This window comes from Tyto alba, unplaced genomic scaffold (assembly GCF_018691265.1).
Source record: "Tyto alba isolate M040663 unplaced genomic scaffold, T.alba_DEE_v4.0 Super-Scaffold_33, whole genome shotgun sequence".
Taxonomy (NCBI): domain Eukaryota; kingdom Metazoa; phylum Chordata; class Aves; order Strigiformes; family Tytonidae; genus Tyto; species Tyto alba.
Window position 1 is genome coordinate 793,014 of NW_024881308.1, and position 13,502 is coordinate 806,515.

The 13,502-nt window shown below is 55.9% G+C and overlaps 1 protein-coding gene across 10 annotated transcripts in view; it reads left to right on the top strand.

The window, feature by feature from the left end:
* Nucleotides 1-13,502, top strand: part of CHD6 (chromodomain helicase DNA binding protein 6) — a 93,315-nt gene that overhangs the window by 72,508 nt on the left and 7,305 nt on the right. For 8 of the 10 annotated variants that reach the window (XM_042801092.1, XM_042801093.1, XM_032992938.2 and 5 more), the window contains 11 exons: nt 505-634; nt 923-983; nt 2,245-2,302; nt 2,968-3,187; nt 5,314-5,522; nt 6,658-8,223; nt 8,835-8,983; nt 9,270-9,476; nt 10,143-10,589; nt 11,241-11,432; nt 13,227-13,346. In XM_042801092.1, the coding sequence (XP_042657026.1) occupies nt 505-634; nt 923-983; nt 2,245-2,302; nt 2,968-3,187; nt 5,314-5,522; nt 6,658-8,223; nt 8,835-8,983; nt 9,270-9,476; nt 10,143-10,589; nt 11,241-11,432; nt 13,227-13,346 (3,359 nt within the window). The remainder of the gene's footprint in view (nt 1-504; nt 635-922; nt 984-2,244; nt 2,303-2,967; nt 3,188-5,313; nt 5,523-6,657; nt 8,224-8,834; nt 8,984-9,269; nt 9,477-10,142; nt 10,590-11,240; nt 11,433-13,226; nt 13,347-13,502) is intronic. The other 2 variants (XM_032992942.2, XM_032992940.2) reach the window with 2 other exon arrangements.

Genomic DNA, 13,502 nt, shown 5'->3' on the forward strand with positions numbered 1-13,502 from the left:
AGGCAGCTCTCCCGATCTTCGGGTGGTGGGGCAGGAACCCTGCGCTGCCCAGGGTGGCAGTGTCCAGACTCATGGCAGACTCCTCTGGTTTGTCAGGAGCGGTGTGCAGTTTCCATTTGAGGGTGAGGAGAAAGGCACAGAACCTCTCCTGGCATCCCCAAGAGATCATGAAGTCCCCCTGCGGCTTCCAGGAGCCATGGGGCTGTTTGTTCCCGGCTGCAAGCTGCCCTGGGTGCTGTGCACAGCCCTCTGGGTGCTGTGCTGCCTACAGGGCAGGGCTGCCTGGTGGGATGGAAAGGCTGACCTTTCTCTTTGCCTGCTGCCCAGGGACTGCAGAGCAATTAGCAGCTTTTGGGAAGGTGTTCTGAATTTCTGGGGGTGAGAATTGCTTTCACAGCAGCACAGAGAGTGAGCGCCTGGTGGGGAGCTGTGTCCCACAGAGCAGGTTTGCCTGAACCTGGCTCAGGCCTGGCTTTGTGCCGTCTTTCTCCTGGTGGTTGGCAGGTTATGAGCGGTACAACGCCATGCGGGCGGACCCGGCGCTGTGCTTTCTGGAGAAGGTGGGCATGCCAGACGAGAAGCTGCTCTCTGCAGAGCAGGGTGTCAGCGACGGGGCCCAGGACGCTGCCGAAAGGTGGGTAGGGGATGGAGCCAAGCTCTCGGGGGCTGTCTGGCTCACTCCTGAGGGCCGTGTTAGCAGTGAGGCAGTGTTGTGGGGTGAACTGTGAGCGGGGAGGAGGAAGGAAAGCAGAGCATGCATCTGAACACAGTGGGCAGGGGGGAGGCGGGGGCAGCTGTCTCCCCGGTTATGAGGCAGAGGGATGACATGAGCAGCAATTCTCTGCTCCCTCCTGCCAACAACTGGCACAGCCAAGGGGGGCTGTGCTGCTGCTGCTCGGGACTAATTCACTCTCTTACCTAGGGGCAGCTTGGAAAAGGAGGAGAGCGGTGCAGGAAAAGTGGAGGGGCTGCCAAAGCAGGAGGTGAGTGGGATTCACGGTGATCAATGCACATCTGCCAGGACTGCCCTCCCACCCTGCGCTGCTGACTTGGCTCTGTCAGCTCTGCTGCGGGCCACCAGGGAACCAGTGCTGCCAGTGACCCTGCTTTGTGCCAGCTTTGCTGTGCTGTGCACAGGCTCTGCCCCATGCTGTCTCTGCCATCTCTGCTCACTGGAGCACAGCTTCTGCTCTTGCCTCTGTGTGTTTCCTGTGGACCTGGGCAGCATCCTCCTCGTGAGGAGCTGGGGAGGGATTGAGGACTGGGGACAGCCAAGGGTGCTGGCTCTCATACTTGGCTTCAGGAGCCACATGGGGCCCTGGCAGAGGAGTCAGGGGCATCCCAAAAGCAATGGCCCTGGGAGAGAGGAAGAGCAGTGAATGAGGCAGCGTGGGAGGGTGCAGGGTTCGTTTGAGCAGTGGAGGCTGTCACACTGTGTCCTGGTTTGAAACCAGCCGGCGGCCCAACCCCGCACAGCTGCTTGCTTACCCTGCCCCCGCCTGGGGAATGGGGGAAGAAATTAGAGGGGTAAAGGGAAACTCGTAGGTTGAGATAAAACCTGTTTAATAATTGTAATCATAACAATAATAGAAAGTACAAATGGTCAATGCACAATGCAATTTCTCACCATCCCCTGATCAATCCCCAGCCCGTTCCCAGCCAGCGATCCCAAAATACCAAGATCCCGCAATCGCAATCCCAGAAGCGAGAGAGAGCCCCTCCTTCCCAGCTGGCCCTTCTTTATATACTGAGCATGGCGTTACATGATATTTCATTGGCCAGTTTGGGTCTGGTGCTCTGGCTGTGCTCCCTCCCAGCTTCTTGTGCACTGGCACACAGGCAGGACCTGGGGAGTTGGAGAGTCCTTGATTTTTCAGCAACAGCTGAAAACGTCAGTGTATTATCAGCATTCTTCTCATACCAATTCCCATACTGAATCCAAAGCACAGCACTACTCTTGCTACTGAGAAGAAAAATAAACCCTATCCCAGCCAGAACCAGGACACACTGCTACTGTCCTGGGCAGTGGCACCACAGACTGTGTCATCGTGGTGGCCCTCCCTTCCGGGCCCAAATTGGACAGCACTGCTCCTCTGAGCTGTCACCTCCCCTGCCAGTGCTGCTCTGCTCCTGTGCTGAAAGCAGCCAGCAGCTCCAGCCTGAGGGCACGGGACACGGGTGGGCTGCGGGGACGGGGGTTCTGCACAGGGCTGGAGAGCCCTCTCTGATGGTTTCCTTTTGCAGGACGTGGTGGCTGCTGGGGTGGGCCAAGCCAGTGAGAAGCGGGATGAGCCAGCGGCAGGTGAGGCTGTATCTCCCACAGCACAGTGGGTGGCTTCCCAGGGGCTGGCACGGCACGGCCGGAGCGCCGGGGCAGGCACTGCTGGGTGGGAGGGACGTGCTGCTCTGTGTCAGTGGGTGAGAGCTTAACCTGGGCAGGCTCCTGTCAGGGGACCCTCCTGTGCAGAGTCATGGGTGACCCCGGGATGGGCCCTGTGGCAGGGCAGCCAGGGTCCCGAAAAAGTGTTTCCAGCCAAAGCCAGCCGGGGGTGACTAGGAGCTATTAGCCTGCCCTTGTCCATGCAGTTGCCTGCATGAGGTGGGCGTGCAGGGTCTCTGCAGCGAGCAGTGCTGGCGGACGCCATGGGCTGGCTGGCCCCACTGCTGAGCAGGGAGCTGCAGTCCCTCTCCCATGCATGGCCTGGCCCAGAGCCATCATTCCTACCCCAGTCTCTACCTCTGGTCTCGCTCTGAAGGAAGCTCAGGCATGGCGAGGCTGTGAGCCAGAAGCTTTTGGGGTGCAGAGGCCCAGACATGGTCACCACAGCCCCCCACTGATGACTGATCCCCAATGCCCCCTATGGGAGGGGGAAGGCAGGAGGGAGCTCTCAGAACTGGCTGAAGGGACGTGGGAACCTGTGCCTTTGAGTGTGCATTAAATACTAATGTCCTTGCTGATGTTTGAAGCCCAGGATGGCTCCGACTCAGACAGATCCTGCTGGCCTGTCTCATCTGCCCTCACAGCCAGACTGCGGAGGCTCGTCACCGTCTACCAGCGGTGCAACCGCAAAGAGCTTCCTCCCCGGGCAGAGATGCTCATGCCTGGTAACCATGGATACTGGCTGCAGGACGAGATGTTCAGGAGAGCCTCTGAGATGGACTCAGTGAACAAAGAAATGCAGAAAAGGTAATGCAGCAGAGGGTCCTTTCCAAAGCTGATTTAGGCTAGTTGAAATCCTTGCCCCCCCTGGATTTACCCGGGTAAATGTCACTATGGCTGTCTGTGCAGCCAGCTGTCTGTGGGGCAGAGGCATGTGGGTCCTTGCTGGGCAGGGTATGCTGCTCCCAGCTGTGAGGGAGCCTTTTAGCTCCGGCAGCCAACCCGGCCAGGGAGCAGCCTCCACTGTAGTTTGCGTGTAGCAGGTGGTGACACAGTCAAAGGAAGCAAGGGGATGTCTCTCCAGGGTCAAATCCAGCATCAGCTGGGCCAGGGATCGACCCCCAGCCCCACCGAGCAGGTGCTGCTGAGCAGTGTTGTGCACTTGGGACACACTGTGGATGAGGGGTGACGGATAAGCGTTGTCACAGTCCCTGTGTGTAGCCTTTCTGACCCTCGTGGCTTTCACACCACTGCATCAGCCTCCATGTGACCTCAGGAGCCCAGTGGTGGCCTATCCTGGCTGTGATGTGCTCCCATTTCTTTTGCATCCCAGTAAGTGGAAGGATGGTGGGACCATCCTGGCACTCTGAGTGGCTCTCTGCAGGAACCAGGGAGGATGTGCAGCAGGGTGATGCTGCTTCCATCACTGCCTGTCCCCAGTGTGCAGCTCTGGGACTTCTTGAACTGCAGGGTCTCTCTGTGGTCAGCAGTTCTCGATGGCTTTGTCTCCCTAAACCTGCCCCTGTTGCAGGAACGCACGTAACCACTTGGTACCTGTGCTGCCCTGTGCTTTCTGTTCATGGCCTTCTTGTGTGGAAGCTGCTCCAGCCCACCAATCTTCCCTCTCCCCTTCTTCTGGGCCTCTTTTAGTTGTACCATCCCCACTTCAAGGTGGGGGCACCAGTAGTTGTGCTGTGGACACCACAGCAGCCTGGTATTTCCTGCTCTTTAATTTTGCAGGCTTTTTTTTTTTTTTTTTTCAGGTCTCCTTACAGGAATGTCCTAGGCAGTTTCCCACCAGCCTTTAATTTGAGGCCTTTCAACAAACTCCCTGTTGGCCTCCTTGATTTGAAGCATTGATTTTTTTAATAACTTTCTTCTTGTTATTGTCCTTTTTGGAATGAAATATCACTGCTGAGGGCTCACAGCCCCTGGGAGCAGGGTTGGAAATGCTGGTCTAGGTATACTTTCATCAGCTGGGGAGTGCTGTGGGTGCTGTCACCCTGTCTGTTCTCCCTTGACGTGTCCCAGTTGCTTGTTGGTGCTGTCTCAGAGCTACAATTTAGAGGAACTGAGATTTGACTTGAAGCTTTCCTCAGCCCACAGCACTCACCTTTCTCTGCTGTGACCTGCTCCAGCACTTGCCCCTGCAGTTTGCACCCTGGTCTGTTCTCTGTGGCCTGTTTCTCTGCACTCTGTTTTCCCAGGGCTGTATTTGCCATCTCTGTCCTGGATCAATCCTTTGAGTGATCCCCATGAAGTGAAAGCTCAGAGGGTCCAAGCCGGAGGGAGAGCTGTGCTCTAACGGTGCTGGAACTGAAACCACCCATCACCATGGCTGCTTTCCTTCAGTGGGGAGGGGGTGACACCCACCCCTGGCTCCCCAGAGTCCCCTGGAGTCAGCAGGGTGGATGGTGTTTGTTACTGGGGCCCTTATGGCAATGAACCCCAGTCCCAGTTTCCCTCTGGAAGAGGCTGGATGAGAGCTGTGTCGGCAGGACCTTTCTTTCTAATTTCAACAGAGAGTTGAGAGACCTGACCTTTCCATGTTGGTGATGAGACAACTTGATGTGGCAGGAAGTGAGTAGGTGAATTACAGGGTTGTGCCTCCACATAAGCTGCCGGGTCCTGTGCCCCATCGGCAGCACAGCCAGGAGCTGCACTTAGTGTTTTTTCAAACAGCAGAGAGTGCTTTTTCAACAGTGAGCCGAAAGCCAGGGAGCCCATGGCCTTTGCTTCTCCTCGCTGTGTGCCATAAGGCAGAAAATCTCAGAGGTTGTGATGACTTCCCTGGTGTGCTCCCCCTGGCAGCTCCCCCAGAACTGGTGGGCAGTAACTAGATAGTCCTCTCTGAGCCTCTCCGCCTGATCCCCTGCCCGTGCTGGGACCAGAACGTGTCTCAGTGGTGTTCATGTCTCCTACCTGCCCCACAGGTGGACCAGGAGGGAGCAGGCAGATTTCTACCGCACTGTCTCCTCCTTTGGGGTTATCTATGACCAGGAGAAAAAGATCTTTGACTGGGCCCAGTTCCGAGCCATCTCTCGACTGGAGAAGAAGACAGATGAGAACCTGGAGAAGTACTTCTACAGCTTCGTGGCCATGTGCAAGAATGTCTGTGGTCTCCCACTGTGGAAAGAGGATGGTGAGTGGAAATTGCATGGCCTGTGGAAGTCCCATGTAGCCGTAGGTCAGAAACGGTCCCACAGCTCTCATGGAGCAGGAGAGCAAGGGAGGAGTTTCAGGGACAGTCGGAGGCAGTGAGACACCAGGCAGGCTGTGGGCTCGCAGAAGCCACGTGCATTTCTGGCTCCCTTGTCACCACCGTGTACCGCCTCCCCTGCGCAATGGGAAGGTAGGGCAGCCCTGGGGACTCCAGCCCCTGCTCTCACAGGTCTCAGGAAGCTCTCCCATGAAATCACAACTAATTTTATCCAGGACAGCAACCTCTAGATTTGATGGAGGAAAAACAGATCTTCCACACCAGAGCTAAGGGTTATTTGGGTGATCTATATTGCTGCTTTCCTTCTGAGCATCTCTCTGCTGGTGCTGGACCGAGTCCACACAGTGCCCATGCTGTGGCATAGCTCACTGGAGAGCTCTGCTACAGAGTAAAGGGTGTCTGAACCCACTGCAGAAGGCTTGGGAAGCCTGGCCAACACACAGGGCATCTGTTTTCTCAGTGTGCCCTGCAGAGCCCCAGTGCATCGGCACCATGCAGGACATGTCAGGTGAAAAGCTGCTTAGGAGGCTATTTAAACACAAAGCGATTTGCTTCTAACAGCAGCAGAAAGGATTTAATCTCAGACCTGTCAGGAGGTCTGGTCTCAGGCACAGTTCCTTGGATGTGTGATTGTTAATGCCTTATGTAGGTGTTTCTCATCAAAAGTGCTGCACAAGTTGGGGGATTCCCTTCCCTGAGAACCTGCGGGGCTACCAGAGGCTCAGGCCCCCGGGAAGTTTCTCTGCCAGCAGGTCCAGGCAGCTCCAGCACTGATGGAGCAGAGCTCAGACAAGACTCTGAAATCCTCTGCAGCTGAGTGCTGCTCTTGGTCCCACTACTAAAGTTGAGGGAGTTTACTCCCATGTGTTCATTTGGTGGCAAATGAATGGAAGGTGGTGAGACTGGGAAAAGGAAGTGTCCATGGTGGCTACAAGCACTCCCCCCACCTCACCTGCAGTCTGAGCGAGAGTTAAAACTCACCTTGCTCGTCACTGCCTCTGAGTTAACTCTCATCAATCTATAAAACGGGGCCTTGGCTTTTCTGTCCCTGCTGTAGGACCCCCAGACCCTGACATCTACGTGGAGCCCATCACGGAGGAACGCGCTGCCAGAACCCTCTACCGTATCGAGCTGCTGCGAAAGGTGCGCGAGCAGGTGCTCAAGTGTCCGCAGCTCCACGAGCGGCTCAAGCTCTGCCGGCCGAGCCTCTACCTGCCGGTGTGGTGGGAGTGTGGCAAACATGATAGGGACCTGCTGATCGGCACCGCCAAGCATGGCCTGAATCGCACTGACTACTACATCATGAATGACCCCCAGCTGTCTTTTCTAGATGCATACAGGAACTATGCCCAGCATAAAAGAACAGGGCTCCCCGGCCCAGAAACCCTGTGCTGCCTTTACCAGACTAACTCCAAACTCTACAGTTCCCCTCTATATAGCCAGGTGGACCGCACTTGCGAATCCCTGGAGAATGACGCCGAGAATAAGATAAAGCTAGAAACTGTAGACAACTCAATGTCCCAGGCTAGGAGCAGCCTGCCAGATGCAAACTGTGAAACATTCATGTCTAAAGTCCGAGACATCATTTCCAGTAACTATGATGGAATCTCTCTACCGGACTCGTTGGTGTGCATGATGTACGATGAGAAGGCCTGCAACAGTGAGCAAAGCTCCCTTGCCCGAGACAGCCCAAGCTGCACAGATGTTGGAAGCAGCATTGCTAAACTCTCTGAGGGCAAGCTAGAGGGGGACGAGGATCCGTCCAGCTGCGAGGCAGATGCCATGAGAGAGACTCCGTTCCTAGAGGGTTTGCAGGTGGGCTGTGACCGAATGGACAGTCAGAACGAGGAAGCCGTGCCTTCACCGTCCACCCCCGAAAGCAACCCTTCACGGAGTGTCCCAGCAGAGCTCTGTGAAGCCTTGCAGCAGAAGGGAGACCTCACCAGCCCTGTGCCGGTGCTGCCTGAGCGTGGTGCCATGGAAGGGGTCATAAGCGTGGGGCTCTACAGTCCGAGTCTTCATAACTATGAAATAAAGGTTCCTCCTGAGCAGAGGTTCATCAATCTGCTGCAGGAGAAAGGAATGGAGCCTAAGTCAGGGCCAAGTCAGAGCCACAGCGAGGAAGATGAGGAGGAAGAAGAGGACGATGATAACTCCGAGGCAGCAGCAGATGTTGTGGAAGGCTTGAGTGGTCTCAGGACCAGGGCCGGTTGTGACCCTGAGGCTAATGAACTGGGGGGCGAGGAGCAGAGCTCTGGCCTCCCGACACCCGAGGACACTTGCCCTGAAGACGTGAATGGCGAGAGAGAGTCCCTGGGGCTGGGGACACCCGAAGGGCTGGGGGAGCCTGGGCCAGAGGGCAGGGAGGACAGTGGCCTGGATGAGGAGAGCATCCTGCAGCATTCACCAGACCAGGCTCAGAACCAGGCTTTCAGCCATCCTGCACCTCTACTGGGGGCCCTGGGGACAGAGCCCTCCCATGCCAGGGGGGAGGCCTGGGGCCAAGGGGCTGAGGGGCAGGCAGGCTGCAGAGAGGCCCTGCACCTCAAGCCCCCAGGAGTGAAGCAAGAAGAATGTGAGAACAGAGATGAGGGGGAGAAAACCAGCAGCAACCAGAGTCAAGGTACGGTCCTGAGAGCTTCCTCTGGTTGACAGTCACTTCCAGCTGAGGTGGGAGGGACCTGCTGTCCTTCCTTCAGAGCCAAAGCCTTGGGGCCACCGAGCCCCTGGAGCACCCTACCCTCTTCAGGAGTTGGGATCCTTCTAGCTGATGTGATTGGGCAACAAAGGGTTGGTGGCTGCGTTTGCCGGCAGGGCTGGCCAGAACCACCCCCCCACTCTGAGCCACAGCAGCTCTTCTGCCATGAGCATCCCCCCATGGCACACAGGATGCCCTTCCCTTCCTGGCACAGGGTGCTGCCTGGTGAGCAGCTCCTTTCAGAAAGGCGTGTGCCCTCCTCCTCACCCACCTGGGGGGTGGGCATGGTCAGGGGTGGGGGCCACTGAAATATAAGCCCCCCCAGACTCATCCCAGGACAGTGCTGGCCCTTCCTGAGCAGCGTGGGCCACCTGCCATGACGCAGCGCTGCTTCATTTCTTGGTGACTGCTTAGGGAATAGGACCCTTGTGGAGCCAGCTGGGCACTGGGGTGGGAAGGTGTGAGGAGCTGCTCCCACCTTGAGAGGGCAGGAGAGACGGGGCAGTGATGGGTTCTGCTCTCTGTCGCTTTCTCAGATGGTCCAGAGAAGTATTTGGAGGAAGAGAGCAAGGCTTCTGCTTCTGTCCCACCTGGGGAGATTGATGACCTCCAGGATGCCCGGGCACCAACCATAGCCCAGCTGCTGCAGGAGAAGACACTTTATTCCTTCTCTGAGTGGCCGAAGGTGAGTTTAAAGTTAACACTGTCTGTATTGCAAGTGTTACTGTGTAGTCCTGACCAGTAGTGGCTCACACAGCCTCAGCTCTGCCTCTTAGTCCTCTGCACGCAGCTCCCCACAGATGCTCTAACTGGGCTGCTCTTCCCAAGGACCTGTGCCGTGGACACACCTGCCCCAAAGCACTTTGCTGCCAAGCTGAGGGCGCAAAGGCTGGGTTTGTCTTTACTCCTGAGATACACGCACGAGTCGGTCATTTGAGTCCCAGCCTGCCTCCGTCCAATTCTGTTTGCAGGACCGTGTGATCATCAACCGCATTGACAACATCTGCCATGCCATCCTGAAGGGCAAGTGGCCTTCCTCCAGCCAGCAGTTTGAGACACAAAGCCTGCTGACGGCTCCAGCGGTAGCCAGCAATGCTGGCAACAGGAACAGCTTTGCCGAGTCAGAAGCCCCTGATCCCAGCTTCAATAACGGGGTGTTAATCTCACAGGTACAAAAGGTGAGGGGGGGCCCTTGAGCAGGGACAGACTTGGGATTCTGGGGTGAAGCATTGCCCAGAGGTGCTCAGGAGTTTCCCAAGTGGGGTCTGGGTTTTCACTGCCTCTTGGTGACACTTGTGCTGTAACACATGGTGTGAGCCACTTGGTCCCCTCCACTGAGGGCTCCCGGTGAGCTCCACATGCTCTCAGCCCTGCTCCCCACCCCCCCTCCAGCCCTGCTCTCTTCCTGGGAAGGCGGCCGTTCTGCAGCAGCTCCTCAGCCTCTGCTTCCAAAGTCAGCACTGGAGTACTCAGCATGGTCAGAGGAAAAGGGGACATTGCCCCGGTGTCCTAAAGGAAACGGGGCAGGAGAGTGCGCCCCGTCAGTCTCTCCTGTTGTACACAGCTCGGGGACAGAAGCTGCTGGTCTGGGAACTCAGCCCAGCTGGCTGGCGGAGCACCCAAGGTTGTAACACCTTGGGAGATCAAAGGGTGTGTGAGGGTGCTTCTGCACCATCCCCACACAGGGAAAAGAGGTGTGATGGGCCCAGGAAAAGGGCATCCTTTCGAGCTCCTGTGGAGAAGCAGAGGAGCCTGACCATTAGCTTAGATTTGGTTTGAAAAACTGTGGTTGCTGGGCAGCGCGCAAGCAGCCGTAGCCCTCTCTGTGGCTTTGATACACACAGGAAGGTTTCCTGAGCCCTGCCTTTGCAAAGGACGAGCGGAAGCACAGGAGGCCCTATGAATTCGACATGGAGAGAGATGCCAAACAGAGGAGCTTGGAGCAGCTAGCAGCAACCCACGTTCATCCACCTATTGTGCTGAATGGTTGGCGCGACACAGCGGTGGACTTGTCCAGAGGCTCTGATGGGTCCCCGGGAAACTCTTCGCCTTTCCCTCTGAACACAAACGTGCCCAAACTGGGGACTGTGAACACCCTCCAGGGCTCCCTGGGCATGGACTTGTCTGGCATCCTTCAGGCAGGGTTAATCCATCCTGTCACAGGACAAATTGTAAACGGCAGCCTCCGAAGAGACGATGCTGCCATGAGGAGGAGACGGGGCAGGAGAAAAAATGTAGAAGGGATGGACCTCATCTTCCTGAAGGAGAGGCCTCTTCCAACCAGGCTGCAGGTGGGTTGATGCCTCCCCTCTTTCACGTGATCCCGATTGAGTCACCATGATTTGTCTCATGGTCCAGCTCTCCCCCACAAGCTCTGCTGCCCATGACAATGCGGGACCTCCTCCAGGACAGCTTGGCTTGTGCTGGAGCAGGCAGGAGCAGATACTACTCCAGGGAGGAAGGGCAGTTTTCTCTCTGGCTTGCAGAACTCTTCCTGGAGTGTTTGAGTCCTGCTAAGTGTTATCAAAAGCAGCTGTCCCACCTCAGGGGGTATCTAGGGTTAGAGAACATGACAAAAGGTCCTTGACTGCATTGGACCTGTGGCCAGGAGCCTGCTGCACCCTTTCTCCTTCTACCCTGTGATCCACGCAAGGAATGGGGCTCTGTGGGCAAGACCAGTCCCTTTAGACCACTTTTAGGAGTGATCCCAGGTGAGTTCAGAAGCACCTCCCAGCTCTCTGCCTTCCATGCCACCAGTGCTGGGGACTGAGTGGAAGTGTAATGTGGTGGTGGGTGGTGATTTAAGGAACAGGCACTGGGAATACGTGGATTAATCTTTGTGATGGGAGCAGACGACCTGCTTTGGGAGCCCTGCGTATTTGGGTGTGCATGCATCACCGCGTGCTGCTGATGGGTTCTCCCTGTTCCTCCCTCCACATCAGGATGTTCAGGAAGACCAGTCGCAGCCCCTCCAGAACAGTCCCCTCCCTGATGGGCCGGTTGCTGCTACCTCAACTTCACAGCCAGTCTCAGCTGCAGGCAGCCAAGCAGAGAAGGCTGTCCCGAATAAGAGTCTCCTCGACTGGCTCCGTCAGCAGTCTGACTACACACTTGACGTTCCCAGCTTTGGCACAGTAAGGGTGGCCTTCAGTGGCATGTGTGTTTGTGTCTGCCTTGTGTGTTGCCCTTTGTGTTAGGTTTTCTGTGGTTGCTCTTGAGTTCAGGGCTTCCACAGAGCATCTCAAAACGCAGCCTTTTTCCCTCTGCCGTGGCTTGTGCTGTTCATCGGGGCTGTTTGGGAGGCTGATCACACGGCTGGGAGGTGGGCACGGTTCCCTGTACAGCAGTGAAAGGCACCTGCTGAGCTCTGTCCTTCTGCCCCGAGGTCTGTTCTCCAGCTCCAGTGTCTCCATCTGCCCAGTGCACGATTAGTCCAACGTCTTGCAGAAGCGCCAGGGTTGGGGAGAGAAAAGGGAAAAGGGATTTGGGATGCTCAGGGCCTGTCTGTGTTGCTCCTTTTCACCTGGGGTCATTGTAGGCGATGCTGTCGTATTAAATAAGGTTCCCAAACAAGAGGAAACTTCCTCGCTTTAAAAGCTGGACCAAACGGGCCGTGTTGCAGGCTGCAGAGGCTGCAGTTGCGTGGCTGCAGGCGCCATCAGAAAGCAGAGTGGCAGGGAAGGGGGCAGAAAGTCTGTCTGATTCTTCTTGCCATCTCATAAGCATCCACCTCTTGGTTTCACAGGTTGGTTGGCTCCAGGTTTCAGCTTATTTAGCCTATTAGACTATGTGGTATGCAGAGCACAGGCTGTAAAACAGAGCAAGAAGAAAAGTGGTAGTAATACATAAAAAGCTGTGCGTGTTGGCCCTGGAGGATTGTGTGCCTGAGGGCAGGATTCCCTGGAGCTTGGAGTACAAGCACGCCATTAGCATTTTGGAGCTGACGAGAGATGAGTAGTCCAGCATTTGCTCAGGCAGGATCCCCCTTGCTTTTCCAAGTTCAGAGATACATGAAGCTCTGTGCCCAAGGCCAGACTCGCAGGAGCACGGCAAGAAACAGTCAGGTGGTGGAGCAGGAGGAGGATGCCTGCCCGCTCCTTACCCTCACCCTTCCCTTGCGTGGGGGCTTACTGGAGCTCACCCAGGTTAGCCACGTCACTCATGAACCTCTTGCTCCCAGCAAGACTGCAGTGCCCTGGGCCAGCCCTGCAGGATCTTCCCTGTCAGGGTGGGTTTCCTCTCTCCAGGTAGGATGGATTGAAAGCTGCTTTGGGTACTGCAGCAGCTCAGCTTGTGGAAGGACAGACTCAGGTGTCTTTTCTTTGACTCTCAGGTATCAAAGCCTGCAGTAGTTCATTATAGTGCCACATCCCTGCAGGCACATTGATGCCAGGACTCAGTGCATGCAGTGGGTGTGCAACAACTCAACTGTAGCTCTGTAGGTTGTGGTCTGGTCCCAAAGAAACATGGTGCAGCAGCTCTGCAGTGGGAACAGCTGAAATAAGAGTGAAACAAAGCACAGATGAGCTGGCGAGAAGCAGGTAGCTGTATCAGGCTGACACGAGATGGCACAAACAGACCTGTTCTCACTTGCTTTCCTAGTTGTAGTTAGCAGCCCATTTACAGATGCACATGTATGAGCTGGCAGCAGGTTACAGTTTTGGGGTTGGAGGGGAATTAGAAAGATCTGGACAGGCTCAGTAGGGTACACTGAAAACCCTTTTATACCTACAAAAATCAATTGTGCTCATTTGAGAGCTGGCCGTGTGGCAGAGACCAGCTTGTGCTTCTCACGCTGTTCCCGCCTAAGTCTGCAGGGACCCTCTGTCCCTCCAGAGCTCATCTGTGCCGCTGTCTTGCAGGTCTTGTAGCCATCCAGGCTCATTAAGCCTTCTAATCTCATTAACGTTGTCTTATTTGCACTCCAGAATTTTTCAGACAAGCCCAAGCAGAGGAGGCAACGCTGCAAGGACCCCAGCAAATTGGACATTAACTCACTCACGGGAGAGGAGCGGGTGCCTGTGGTACATAAGGGTACCGGACGGCGGGTAAGCAAAGGCCTGTTCTGTGCTCTGCCCTTTGTGTCTTGAAGTGCTTATCAGACCCCGAGCTCACCTGGAGGGAGATTTAATCCAGAGAAGCCTATGGATGGGACAAAAACCTGGAACAGATCACTGATCTACACTATCCTGTGACATGTGTGT